General features: G+C 37.7%; 2 protein-coding genes and 1 long non-coding RNA gene across 4 annotated transcripts; 1 reads left to right on the top strand and 2 right to left on the bottom strand.

The window, feature by feature from the left end:
- The first annotated feature begins 1,568 nt into the window (after window positions 1-1,568).
- Window positions 1,569-11,333, top strand: LOC138180067 (nose resistant to fluoxetine protein 6). Of its 2 annotated transcripts, none has more exons than XM_069113510.1 (10): window positions 1,569-2,372; window positions 8,265-8,551; window positions 8,627-8,802; window positions 8,880-9,040; window positions 9,269-9,370; window positions 9,469-10,028; window positions 10,174-10,479; window positions 10,563-10,737; window positions 10,803-10,945; window positions 11,024-11,333. In XM_069113510.1, exons 1-10 carry the CDS (start codon window positions 2,066-2,068, stop codon window positions 11,150-11,152), a joined length of 2,346 nt encoding a protein of 781 aa, XP_068969611.1. In that variant the 5' UTR covers window positions 1,569-2,065; the 3' UTR covers window positions 11,153-11,333. The 2 variants fall into 2 exon arrangements, with proteins under 2 accessions (XP_068969611.1, XP_068969610.1); XM_069113509.1 differs by having other exon boundaries at window positions 9,236-9,370.
- LOC138180077 (uncharacterized) lies at window positions 6,480-7,862 on the bottom strand. The gene is made up of 2 exons (XR_011173193.1): window positions 7,739-7,862; window positions 6,480-6,934 (listed from the first exon to the last, which is right to left on the bottom strand). It is a non-coding gene; the product is annotated as an uncharacterized LOC138180077 (long non-coding RNA).
- Window positions 11,334-11,420: 87 nt separating the features above from the next.
- Window positions 11,421-13,430, bottom strand: LOC138180072 (26S proteasome non-ATPase regulatory subunit 5). Its single transcript, XM_069113520.1, has 2 exons — window positions 13,166-13,430; window positions 11,421-12,923 (listed from the first exon to the last, which is right to left on the bottom strand). The coding sequence occupies exons 1-2, from the start codon at window positions 13,345-13,347 to the stop codon at window positions 11,591-11,593; spliced, it is 1,515 nt and encodes a 504-aa protein (XP_068969621.1). The 5' UTR covers window positions 13,348-13,430; the 3' UTR covers window positions 11,421-11,590.
- Between the last annotated feature and the right edge of the window lie 897 nt (window positions 13,431-14,327).

Raw genomic sequence — 14,327 nt, 5'->3', positions numbered from 1 at the left:
TTCACTTTGCGACAATGCAACACTTATGATATTATAAAATCCGTAATTATATGATCTTTTATTTCCCTTTACCGTGTTATTTATAGACTAAACTACAGGAATGAAACTTTGAATTGGTGATTTTCTCTCATCGTACAAACTAAATCGACATTGTCATGGTCAGAGTTTGATTAATATTCTACGAAGACTTTACCAAAGAGCAACAAAGATACGCAAAGTATCGCAACAACGTAAAAGTGCAAGTGCATTTATAAAACAAGTAACTACACTTCGTAACTGCATTGTGCCTATTTTTCACGCGATTCACGTTTTATTGGCACGTGCCGCGAATATAATTCATCGACGTTCATGTTAATGGCTTTCTCAACGCGATATCTGTCGAAAATGTAACATTAACTTTCGACCAGGTAAGAAATCATCAACGATTGCAAAGGCTGATTATAGGTGGTAGAAAATTTGTATTTTGTCAGTCATTATGGTTTTCGGAGGAGGCTGTGTAGGATTACTAAAGGAAATTATACGGTAGGATAGTAAAGTCTTGTAATGGCAAAAAAAAAGGAAAACGAATTTCAGCACGACTGAGCAGCCAATGACAGCGTTTGACGAAAGTTTTGCGCCGGAGAAAGAGAAACACTCCTCTAATAGCATGAAATTTCTTTTGTGAAACTTTTATAATAGACTGTGCTGTCAATTTCAGGCGAATTCACGCAAAACCTCACCGTAAACTTCGTAAGTCGTCGCATCGTACGCGACTCTATAGTCGATTCCACTAAATTAATCAATTTATTTAACGAGTATCATATACTGTGATCATTGTTGGTTCGTTGAAGTTTCTTATGTACCTTCGTAAAATTCATTATGTATATCGATTAAACGTTCCTAATAAAGTATTCATGAAAAAAGGAGAAAACCTATTTTTTGCAGCCTATTTTTTACCGAAATGTTCTACGTAGAAAAGAAACTGATACAAGAGACGACCGTTGTTTAAACATCCTCATCCGTTCTGTATGATAAATCTTGTATTATGTAAGCTTTACAACGTTAATGAATAACATCTGGCTTCCTTCTTATCCTACCTTCTTTTTATACCAAACTCGAGAAAGAAGAAATGTACAACTTTGTTTAATAATTTACCATATTAAATTATGTTCTTGGTTTCCTTTGAGCGTTTATCATTACCATATTTTATAGACGTAGCGCAGACGGCCCACGTACAGAATATACTGAAATATTTATTATCTAAATATATCTTATGTGAATGTATTTCATCCGTTTTGAAAAAGATGAAAAAAACAGTGATGTTTAACAACTCTCGTGTGGGAACTGCCTCGTCTTTCAAAAGAAACGTTCTCTCACTGCCTCTTTCATTTTGTCAACAGACATGAAATTATGTTAACTACGAATCTACGTGACAAGTTGTATTAAACAAGACGAGTATCGGGCTAAGGTAGCCACCGTTAGCGCTCACTTTTCGATATGGGGAGGTTTCTCCCCACCATTTTCTCGCACTTTCATTACTACCAAGATATTCAGCCGGCAAAGCAATTTTTCTACCACTGCTAGCCTCGTCGTCCTAGGTGATTCTTGGGCGTCGAATAAGAAGGAACCACACGGAAGGGAAGTCACACTGTCAGGAGTTGGAAGCCTAGTCCCAGATCGTTCAGGCAGTCGTGCCGCGGAGTTCATACTCTCTCCTTCCGTCCACTCTCGCTACTTTCTCAAAAGTATGATAACTAGGACGGGAGGGCCTCGAAACGAAGGGCCCATCGCCGGATGAATCGGAAAATGCAACCAGAAAGATTCACGTGACTCTGAGAGGAGTTGAAGAGATCAAGATCCGTCGTTGTCAGCATAGACGAAGAAGGCTAGCTGGGCATCGACCGTGATATCAAATATTTTTTCTGTGATAGTTTACGATTTCTAAGATTTCTAGCGTGCACGAAAAACTCCGATCGGATATTCATCGAAACTACGTTAGCGAGATGCGAGATAGTTAGTTGAAGTTAATCGACCTGTGGACGATTCTATTTCTCTAGTGATTTGTGTAAAAGTAATTGAGACAACGATGAAGCAAAAGTGGTATCTCGTCGTTCTTTTCGCAAGCTTCGCGATCTGCGGGGCGATAGCTTCGACCGTTCCAGAGAATTCGGTACGAGACTCTTTGGCGGACCAGCGAGTAAGAACTTTTACCGATGTCGATAAGATTCCGGATAGAAATTGGACCACGTTGTCGGAAGCGTTGGACCTCTTCGATGTGCGTTATCTTGCCAAGAATTGGACAGAAGGGAAATACCCTGTTCAGGAGCAGTGTGCCAAAGATATTACGAGGTATATCAAAGGATTGAAGAATCACGAAGATTGGGCTATAAAAGGTACGTCGAACTGATCAAACTTCTTCTAAAAATATCGATGGCTTCGGTAGTTGGTTCCTGTTCAAATGTTTGACCATCAATTATTCGTTTGGAACTAACCGTGAGCAAACATTTTTCTCTTTTCTCGTGTACACGCGAGACAACGGTATTTCGTGAAGCGAGCAAAAATTTATTATACGAATAGAAAGTGTACGAGTTACAACGGCCAGAGATACAATTAACACGGCGTATGATTTCGTTGGCCTTTAATAGAAAGGTTTTCGGAGATCACGATGCAAATACGAGAAAGGAAGAAACGAACTCGGAAGATAACGAATTTATCGGAAAATTAACGAGATTTATTAATATCTCCCCCCATCTCGGATTTAACGTTTTTTTATCAGATCAGACGACTGGAGTGACGAATGAAATTCCACGCGGTTTAATTCACTTTCATCCGTAAGGAAATCGAAAGTCGATGGGTCACCGGTAACGGCGGGAGCTCGCCAGAATCGTCCTCGCTAAAACGCATCTGCCTTCCTCCCGGCAGTTCCTTTTGCTTTGCCTACTTTCATCGAGAAATTTCACTTTTCGCGACACAAAGAGCGACGCCATGGCTACTTGCACGACCGGCACAGGCTCGGCCCGACAACGAATCGCTTTCAATGTTTTACCGCTTCCCTCGGTCAATGCCACTTTTCGCAAGAGTCTCGTAGTGTTCCACTTTTCCCTAAGTATCGGCAGTAACACGGCCGTTGTGGCTTTCTGTCTCAGGGGTTCGAATATTGCCAGCGTAATTTATGCAGAAAATTGGTACACGATACGCAGATGCACTTTAGTTCGAATTTTTTCCAAACGGAATACCGACGTGACATTTGCATCGATTGCAACACATTGAAAAAGAACGCCACTCGACATGTGTACTTAGATACTACCATCTACGCAATATCTAAGAATAGAATACGCTTTCCTACTGTCCATATATTACCCGTTACACTTTTCGGGTCGCATTTTCAAACGCTCTCTCGCCATTTGGTACGATCAGGGTCGCACCTGATACAGGTGAAAGGGTTAAGCGCGTCAGGATTGTTTCTCTCGTCTAGGTCTTTTCAATTTTAGACTTACGAGGTTCGATTTTACCAACGAACTTGGGAAAACCAGTGCCGCTATTGGTTTACTCTGACGTTACATATATCTGAATTTTCACTTAAGAAATGGACGGAAATAGGATCACGGAGAACGAATCTTTCGTACAACTAAATAAACACGTACGTAGTTGCGAGACGTACTCTTGGCGTCTGTTAGAAACGACTCCTGGAAGATTTTATGCAACTGGCATAGCGTAGCATTGAAATTCCGACGATTAAACATCGTACGATTATTTTCGATTAATTCGATACTTCCGAAAGCAGTGTCGGGACCGATATACAATTCGCCTAAAGAGGAAGAAACTGGTTTTCGTTCTGGTACTTTCGACATATCCTGCTACGAAGAAAAAGTTAGTGGATGTATAGAAAACGAATAGCACTGGATGATTCGAGAAAGCAACGCTTCACCTTCGAAACAGTTTCCATACGAGGGACTATTTTTCCAGGAAAATTTCGCCATTAACGGGAAACGAACTCGAACGAGAAAAATGTTTATTTTATTTAAATTTCATTTTTCTAAAATTCCCCATCGAGATAACCAGATAGAAAGCGTTATCTCACTCTCCGTTAATTCGATCAAGCGAGAGTAAAATTACGTTAGGGTTTATTATTTCCGGTGAGAATTCCGTTTGTTCAATTCTGCCCAATTTCCAAGCGAAGGAAAAGTGCACGAAGCGAATTTCATGACTTTCTCCTCCCGTGACGCTCTGTGTTCCATTATCATTGTAGGAAGTTCAAAGCGCAATTACACGGTGAAAAATACCTCGTGGCTATTAGGGAGAGAACAAACAGCGTTAGAAACGTTATCCTCGTGACATTCGAAATTTCTGTTCGTAGCGACGCCAATTACGAAGCAAATATTCGTCGTTTAACTTTCGATTGTATCCAACGTCGATCGACCTTCCCAGCTTCTTTAATATAACTTTACGATATTCCATGTGTTAGTCGTATCCATTGCGATATTTAAAATTAGTTCGTAGATTTTTTTTTTTTTTATTTTATTTGGAAGAATTTTACGATCAATTCTCATTGAGAATTATAAGTAAATTATTCCGGCGTACTACTATGTCGCGCGTAGTTCGTAGATGTAGGAAAAAGCTTAACGAAGAAAATGTCCGACATAACGAAAACGTGATAGGCAGAGTACGAATTTCTCCATTGTTTTACTTGTGTTTATAAAAATACAAATTTGCATAGACATCCGCGATCTAGCTATGCCGAGATTCGATGCCATTTCTAAAACAATGGACGAGTTTCTTCGACGGTAGCGCGTCACGCTGCTTAACTCGGCGACAAGCTTATGGATGAGTGTTCTCGGGACTTCCGCGAATATCCTTCGTGATACGCGTAAAGGTAACGTTAGAAAGTTTCAAGGAAGACTCGCGCACGAAGAAACACGGTCGAAGTAGAAACCGCGGCAATTATCGAAATTACGTCACACCAGATACAAAAACCGCCCGGAGAAAGGATTACGTGGAAACCGGGCTTGCAAACGCAACTTTCACGTAACGCTGGACTTTTCTTCGGCTGTTCTCGATCCTTTATCATTCTGTTTCTCGGACTGCATAAACGCCGTGATATAATAACGGCTCGTGAATAACGTCGTTGGAACAGCACCGTCTCAGTCTGTCGTTTCCTGGTTCGTGGAACACGCCGTTTCACGATCTATCGACATCTTCGCGCGGCCAGTTCTTGTATAAGACACGTAAACGCGTATACACCCGCTTTCGACGAATCATGAAATGCTTGAAATGCTCGTTTGGATTATAATTACACGCAGTTTACGCGTATCGGAACTTTTCTCGTGTCTGATTTAATGTTTCGACCTCAGGATTACATAAACAGATATTTCCTTATGTACTTTCTATTATATGTTTCGCTTTTAAACAGGTTTCCTTCCACATAAACTTGCATCGGCAAGTAGAACGCGTCCTACACGAGTGTTTATTCTATCCTGTTCGAAACTTGCACCAATTTCAATGAAAATCAGCCGAATTCCCGCAACTGCAAACAGAGGCCGATCAAGTTGATTTTCGTTTCTTTCGTTCGACGAGGTAGCGTTTCTTTCTAAAATATGTACGAAAAGTAGGAAGCACGTACGTATCTGCGTTCAAAGTTACGTAACGACATTCCTGCCGAATACATTGCTAGCTGTTTGTCTTATGTACGTCAAGACCCTTTAATTAACGACAACCAAAGCCTGTTAAATAGAGGGAAAAGCACGCCTCCGTACGTTTATCGGTAGAATTCCAGTGTTTAGAGTTATTTCGACATTCGATCGAGCATTAAATTGCCAAGTTTATGAGCCATGTACCAAGTCGTTCGATCGTTCGTAGCATCCAACAATGAGTCGATAGTTCGTAGGCGAGTTTCGATAAATTTTGCTTGCAAAATCAGCCGATCGAATACGAGCCGCTGGCTAACGTAACCAACGGACGTTTTCGTTCATCGATCACAGATTATGGAACACGTTTGAACGGCCGTTTCACTTCCTACTCGTTAGAAAACTGAGTCGAACGCGTTATAATTTTATTCTGGTGTCGCATAACACAGCTTGATGCAACCGATCGATGAACGCATCCTCGGGCCATGAATTTTATTATTAACGAGAGAATTAATGAGAAACAGGAATCAAGAAATCGCTATACTATGCAGATTTTTTACAATCCTTTATAAAAGGTCAAAATGATATAACCAAGACCGATAAATTTACCTTTGCATGCATGTATGTAATAGGAATATCCCTAAATGATTCATATGTTAAAATGAAGGAAAGTTCAAGCATGCGTATATTAATATTGCAACACAATCGACTACGTTAAGGGGAACCTTTCTCTTTCCAAATTACTTTCCCTAATCGATCGTGCATACGTGCCATTTAGAACGTTTAGTCGATCGGAAGCAAGCGATAAAATAAACCGTTACATTCCACGATCCATAGGAACGATTATTTCAAATACTTACGGATTTTCGTTCCATGAAATTTTATTATTTATTTATTCTCATTCCAAAAATTTTAATAAAAATTTCAATGGTGGTTTTCAATTAAGCGACGGTCGTAATTAATCGCGACTCGCCATTCAAACGTGCAAAAGTCAGCGTCTTTCGCTCGTTAGCGTGAATGCGCCGAGAAATTTCGTTACATTCGCTGATCGACGAATAAGGAGTACACGCAGCGAACTGAATCAGAGTTTTTTAGTAACTCTCGTTGCGATAGCTCTTGAACTTTATCAAGGAGAACTGCGACCATAAGCGTGTTATTCCAAGCAACAGACCTTGCAAACCGGTCGCACTCCCTGCATTGAACTCGTGGAATTCGCTTTGTTCCGTCCTCTAATTTCTCTTCCTTTTTTTTTCCACCAGACTTTTTTTATCCACAGAAATCGATCCAATGCCATTGTGTGTCGCCATTCGTTCGCGCATCCCACATACGTGCTGAAAAGGTAACTGACATTATAAAACAGCGTAAGTCACGAACTGCTGAATATTTTGAACGATAACGAGTAAAAGTTTCTTGTTCTCTTCCGTATTTGTTCGAGTACAAGGATTAAACGAAACTGAAAAGGAAATGAAACAACCGTTGATAAATTAATGGGGCGAGAGTAAGCAAGATGATTCCATTCTTTCACGAATCTACGAAGAAACGACACGAGTCACGCGTAGAGATTGAACTTGACTTTCATTGTTCGACGAAGGATTGTGTCAGAGATCACCGCACGTACGCAAAATCCATTGTTATTCTAATTTCTTTGCGGTTACGCGTATACGATTCTACTTTTGTGCGAATGGAATCGATAATAGGATGTCTCTGAGTTGCGTTGTTTGTTGGGTTACGGTAGCGTTTGTAAAAGTTCCATTGATCGAATCCAAATACCAAATAGGCAAGGTCAAGAATTACTTTCGAATTGGAATTGTCCGATTCATAGAATCGTTGAATAAGACTAGCAGTGAAATAATAGAATTAGGAAAATGGAGAAAAAGCAATCTCAGTGGTAATATTGAACCGGTGAGACGATGTACTAGCGGAAATCAATTAGAAAATGTTTCGGAGGGAAACGTCGGTATATCTGTTTCTGTGTAGAACGATGACATTGCGATTTATTCTACAACTGCAATTTACGAATGATGTAACGAATAGTGATTAGTAATTACGATACGCACCGTATATACTACATAGCGATCTATGGAAACGGTTTGAACACCACCACGATAATGATTAGGATAATTAGATAATATTACTTTCTTCTGGAATATAGAAAGTTGTTGTTAGAGAACAGCTGAATTCCCAGCTCGCGATAGATGTCGTAATCTTTGGTAATGAAAATTATGTAGCAGAACCACGTCTACGGTCGAACGTCGGTTATGAAAGTGTAAATGAATACCGCGCACTAATATTTAGCTTACGACATCAAACGATTCTCTGTTACTGAATATTAAGTAAGAACGCGGGAAATCTCTATCGTATAAACGAACAATTATTCAGCAACGATGAAAATACGTTTGTCAAGTACGTTTATATGCTACTCGCATAAGTTTCGAGGCATATCCAAACATTAGCTTCCATTGGTATTTCATCCAAAGTAATCCGGAAATGGCCACTCGTCGAGCAGAGAGAAAGTGTCTTGAACGATGAAGTAGGTCATCGGCTAGCTAACAAGCAAGTCATCCTACACAGTAAAAGAGTACGCTTACTGGTTTCACAAAGCCTTTAGAAGATCTTGCTTTACTAATCGATAGATTACATCGAATTTTTCTTTTCTTGCAGCGAATGATGCTTCAGGCAGATATACCAACGGCTTCCTATGGGGAAACTCCTACTATGTCGGTTCAGCTATCCAGTGTGCCTACATCAACGAAGACTATGGAAGAAAAATAGTGAAAATGCAAGAGAAACCGATGGAGGAGGCGAAAGAGTTTAACAGCGAACCGCAAAAAAGGCACGGCGGTCTCACTGAAAATAATCTCTGGACCGGGACAAGATCGAATAAGTCGCCTCACAAATTGGGATTTTATATGATGACCATTTCAGTGAATACCACTTTATTTCCTACGGTAAATAGTTGAATATTATTTAACAACTTTCCGCTTGGATAATCGTCTGTAATCGTTGCTTAACGTTAATTGCAGACAAGAATGATTTATCTAGGAGTATGTTTACCTTTCTCGTGCAACGCTTCCGACGTTTCTGTGATAGCAAAACTTGCTGCCAGCGAACAAGCAATGAAACATTCGACGCTTCACAAGGTTCGAGATCAGCATGATATGTACGATATGTACGAGGACCCAGTCTTCTGGATTCTATCGTACGTTGAATCGTATTAAAACCAAACTAGAGAAATATTAAAATAAATGAAAATTAAAAACATTGGGAACGTTTCAGTGGTGTGACCGTTGTGGTTGTCTTGCTGATGGCAATTGGGACCGGATATGATATCTATATAACGAGAAAATATACTCGAGGAAGAAAAGTGATTTACGATTTGGAAAGGCACGCTAAACTTGACCAGTTAACTGGCAGAAGTCAAAAGTCTCTCAATACTGGTAAGATAATTTCTTCTCTTCGAACGTCCTTCTTGTAATGTTGCTTTTCTTGACGCGGCTTCAAGAAAACGCAGTATCTCTCTCATGCTCGTTCCCTTTACCGAGAACAAAAAGGTGACTAACACTTACAGACGATCACAAGACAAGGGGACAGTAGCAAAGACAGTGACACTCTTTTATCGTTATATTTCGCAGCTTTTCAAGGTAAGGTCTACCTTCCTGTTCCAGCGGCAGAAGCTATCATCAACGGACCTCAATCCTTAGCAGTTAATAACAACAACGATCACGAAGGTAGTCTACGCTCAGCCAGTCCGAAAGTACATAAATTCAGTAAGCGATTCTTTGTTTTAATAAAACACCTTGATACGTAATCACAAGAAGCTAATCACAAGAAGATAATTGCTAATCTTCCATTATTTGGATGCTAGGTGTCTTCGAGGAGTTGCTGCTTTCTTTCTCGGTTCGAGCTAATGTAAAAATTATTTGTGACGATAAAGTCGGAGGTGATACGATCAGTACCATTCATGGTCTCAGAGCGATATCTATGGCCTGGGTTATTCTCGGTCACACTTGCATTATCATCTTCAAGTACTCGGATAATATGGAATATCGAAAAATTGTGGAAAGAAAATTCCTCTTTCAAACTATAACGAACGGAGCATTCAGCGTCGATACGTTTTTCTTCATGGGAGGCTTACTCGTGAGTTTCCTCTACTTCAGGACAAACGCGAAAGGAGACTTGAATAAACTTACGCAGGGCACACGGGGCATCGTCGCAGGTGGCCTCAAGTTCATCGGTCTTCTCATGTACCGATTTTGTAGACTCACAGCTCCCTACATGTTCATACTCGGAGTTAATCAAATCGTAATGAAATGGTTTCATTCGAATTCCGTGTTTGAACCACCGACCGCGGATCATTACAACTGTCCCAACTACTGGTGGAGGAATTTACTCTATATCAATACTTTATTCCCGGTAGACCAAATGGTGAGTCGCCCGATCGTTTTTCAAATTTTTACAAAAAATTCCCACTTTAACTTGAACGAAAAGAAGAATATATCTATTCGCGCTTTGTAGCTTTGTAGTTTTATAATAATTTAAGATTAATACCTAGTATCGCGCATTTTTTCAGTGCATGATTTGGAGCTGGTATGTTGCGGATGACACTCAATTTTACATTATTGGCGCCGTGATATTAGTTTTAGCGACAAACCACTTTAAAATTGCAACCTTCGCGATGACTACTTTACTACTAAGCTCCTGGATAACAACAGGATACATTGCTTTGATAAATAATCACATGCCAAGCTCGGACGACCCATTGGCGCTTTTCGATAAGATCTACGATAAACCATGGACTAGATTAGGTCCTTATCTTATAGGCATGTCGGTAGGGTACTTCCTTTTCAAGACTGATTGCAAAATAAAAATGTCCAAGGTACATTGAAGTTAATAGTCGTGAAACAATTAATAGTCGAATAACAATAATTTTACTATGAATTATAATTTCATCGTTTTCAGACGACAATTTGCATAGGATGGCTCCTTTCTTCGGCATCTCTTTCAAGTTTATTGTATGGTCTGTACGAAACAGAACTTAGTCCTATAATGGCAGCTAGTTATTCTTCGTTAAGTCACAGCGTATGGGCGCTTGGTTTATCGTGGATCGTCGTTGCATGTAGCACAGGTTACGGAGGTAAACATTATCAAATTAAAAATAACTATAGAAACACAATTTTAATTATCTATACCTATATATAGGATACGTGAATAGTATTCTGTCAGCACCGATTTTATATCCAGTTAGCAGAATAACGTACTGCGCTTACTTGGTACATCCGCTTGTGATTCGAATGACGCCTATGAACTTGGACTCACCACTTCATTTAGGAAAATATACCATGGTGCGTCGATATAAAAGTAACAAATTTATTTTCTCTAGATATTTATCAATAGATTTAATATAACGATACATTTTTTAGATGATCACTTTCTTTGGAGCACTGGTTTCATCGTATATATTATCATTTATCATATCGGTATCCTTCGAAGCTCCTATTGTGAGCATGTTAAAGATACTTTCCCCCAAGAAACGGAAACGCATACAATGATGCAATGACGCGATTATTTGGCATACTATATTTCATAAAATTATTTGTCTTTATTGTATGTAATTAATGTAAAGAAGAAATTAGGAATCAGTGAGAAAATGTAGACGCGTGCGTATAAAAATTAAGCACAATTATGCATTATTACACTATTCTGCATAGTAATGTAAGTATTTTGCGTAGTGTTAAGGTTACAATGTATTATTACTTATAAAATAAATTATTTACCTTTGTATATCTGCATTCTTCATCGTACGGAAGAACAAAATCCTTATTTATGTACCATTATATTTTATTTGTAGATATAACATAGAAAATAAATAGTATATTTTTTGTGTTTACATAAAAAAAGTTATTCCACATCTTATACAATGTTTTCAGTAGATGTTAATAACTTTTAACACTCTTAACATATAATAACAAAAAGGAAAACAATATAACTCATACACCTCTTTCTACCGCAACTTCTGTATTGGCTTCGACGTAATGCGGTCCTTGAGTTACAAACTCCGCAAACCTTTGCATTATATTTGCATCGAATACATCTTGTTCAGCTTCGGCTAGCTGTTTTACAATTGCGTATTTAGCTTCCTTACATTCTTTAAATGATTCGACATTCCTGTCCAACAGAAATTCAACCAGACCTGGGTAAGAGGATATGTATTCTTGACCCCATACTTGAGATGCCACAACTGCCATCACCTCTAAACTTGCTTGCCTGATATCTGCAAATGGTTGCCTACACAATGCCAGAATCATACCCATAGGATCATCGCACATAGAGTTAAACCATGATTTTGTCAGTGACATAATTCTGTTGTCTTGTTCTGTTTTTTGTACATCAAGTATGAGAGCCAAGTTATTAAGCCCACGAATTCTTAATGCTGTAGGCATTCTTTGTATTATGTCAGCAATTTTTTTCAATGCACACGGCATAGCATCTCCCAAAGCTTGCAGAGCATATTTACCTTCCACACGCATAGAAACATGTCCCAATGTGTCTAAAGCAACACCAAGGATAGTTTGATCACCACTCTCTATTACTTCAAATAATGCAGAGACGACAATTGGATATTTTGAAAATATTTCGTTAGGCCAATAACGTGCGACATTTCCAAAAAATTTCATTAATCCAGGAATCAACAAATTTGACAATGGATTTTCATTGGCCTGTGTTATTTTTTGAACAAATTTTTTTATGACTTCTTGTTGCTCTAAGTAATTTAATCCTTCCTCTGTTAATGCCAATTCTGTCAGGATTTCTAATGCATTTATCTGTAGCAATATATCTTCGTTTTCAAGCACATCAAATAAACTATTTAAAAATCCTGATTGAACAGAAGCTTCTAGACCTTCTTTTGAAGATTTTGCTACATCCACAACAATTTCGTATATACGAAAACTAATAGTATCGTTTTTTACTAACAATCTAGCAAAACTTCTTAATAGTTCACCTGTATATAGAATTTGCAATCCATTTGGATTTTTACCAATTTCTTTCATTATACGCATTGCACAATTAGCTACCTCCAAATTGTCATCTCCGATCCTATTTATGACAGCAACCAGTAAATTGACATCTCTGAGCAGCAAAGGTAACTTTTGGGGATTAGAAACAATGCAGAAAATTTCATGCAACACAAGTGACCTAACTACATCAGCTGGATGAATTATCAACTGAGATATTTCTGTTGAATATCTTTGATATACTTCTCCAGGTTCTAAAATGCCAAACAATGCCTTCAAAATGTCACATACTTGATCTACAAATTCTCTGTAAGGGAAAAGTAGTAAATAGTTTTATAGTTATTTAATTTCTTGATGTTCTTCCATTATTGTATTAATATTATAATAAATTATCTAGCAAAAACGCAATTCTTTATTTATAATATATTTGTAGCTTTTTTTTATCCTTCTTTTAACAAAATATATAAAAAGATAAAAAGAAAATATATTTTAAAAGATATCTTAAAGATCACTAAAGATTGTTTCATGAAATCAGTATTGTTATGATACCTGTCATTTGAGGTTAATTGAGCAAACAATAGACTAAAATCCACATTACGAGAGATCTGTTCAGTTTCTCTATTGTTTAAACTTCCCAATTTTATTTTTATATCAGATAAAATATTATGCTTTTCTTCTACGTTATTTAGTTCGAAAAAACGAACAATTTTCGATTGCAACCACTCTGCCATGGCCGTTGTACTGACATTACTTTTTTGAAAGTATTGCCCGAAAGGAAATAAGAGTACTCATACTTATGGATCCGGCTGTTCCCGAACCAGTGCTGCTCTCAGCGACCCAGTGCTGAAGGTATCCCACGTTATCATATACAAAAACCTATTTAGTTCCACCACAATGAATAATATATTGAAATTATTGCATCACTCTACTGATCCATTATCATTTGAGAAGGAAGATTTTCTTTATTTCTCTAAAACAATTAATTTCTTTTTCTTAGGCAATTAATTGTAATTATTTTGCGATTTTGTCATTTGCATGGGCTCTTATAGCGTGGAACCATAGCGGGTATACCTCGTTTCGTTGGAACTCCTTCAGCACTTGGCCGCGTGGTGCAGCACCTGTACCTTGGGACATTTAGAACAATCGTGAACCTCCGTCAAAACCCTCATTTTCTCTTTGGCATTATCAAGTATTACTAGTTGAGCTTCAAAATGCCAACAAATCAAATACCAACTTAAAACAGTGATGACTTTTAAATATCAGATCTGACTAGATAGTGTTCAAAAAATGAAATCAACTTCTTATCCATATCTCCCAGTATTTAAACTTCATTATTCTTTAAAATTTTATATTGTTTTATATATAATTGCAAACTATTATAATATTGTACGAGCATAATAAAATTACTATTTTATTTTAAATAATTGTAATATTTACTAAAAAAATTGTTAACAAAATAATGAATCAACAATATTTCATACATTATAAAAACCACATATCATTAAAAAGAAAACAAAATATGTAATTATTTAGAACCTTGATCACAAGTTATAATATAGTGCTATAATAAGGTATCATCAAAGAGGAAATTTCCTCTTAGGTATCATTTAACAAATTAAAAATAAAATCAAAATGTTGAAAAGAAATGAATGAGAAATGTATGAAAACATTTTCATTTTTCTTTTTTATTTAACTATCTTAAACCTATAAT

Source organism: Bombus flavifrons, chromosome 5 (genome assembly GCF_040668555.2).
Source record: "Bombus flavifrons isolate JBK064 chromosome 5, iyBomFlav1_principal, whole genome shotgun sequence".
NCBI lineage: Eukaryota > Metazoa > Arthropoda > Insecta > Hymenoptera > Apidae > Bombus > Bombus flavifrons.
The sequence above is the reverse complement of the archived record's forward strand: the minus strand, read 5'-3'. Positions and strand labels throughout refer to the sequence as shown.

Bases quoted from the DNA above. Each gene is read 5' to 3' on its own strand.
- LOC138180067 (XM_069113509.1), top strand. From the start codon at position 2,066: ATGAAGCAAAAGTGGTATCTCGTCGTTCTTTTCGCAAGCTTCGCGATC. The intron at 8,552-8,626 runs GTAAATAGTTGA...CGTTAATTGCAG, and splicing joins ATACCACTTTATTTCCTACG to ACAAGAATGATTTATCTAGG. The intron at 10,480-10,562 runs GTACATTGAAGT...CATCGTTTTCAG, and splicing joins GCAAAATAAAAATGTCCAAG to ACGACAATTTGCATAGGATG.
- LOC138180072 (XM_069113520.1), bottom strand. From the start codon at position 13,347: ATGGCAGAGTGGTTGCAATCGAAAATTGTTCGTTTTTTCGAACTAAAT. The intron at 12,924-13,165 runs GTATCATAACAA...TTTCCCTTACAG, and splicing joins CAATTAACCTCAAATGACAG to AGAATTTGTAGATCAAGTAT.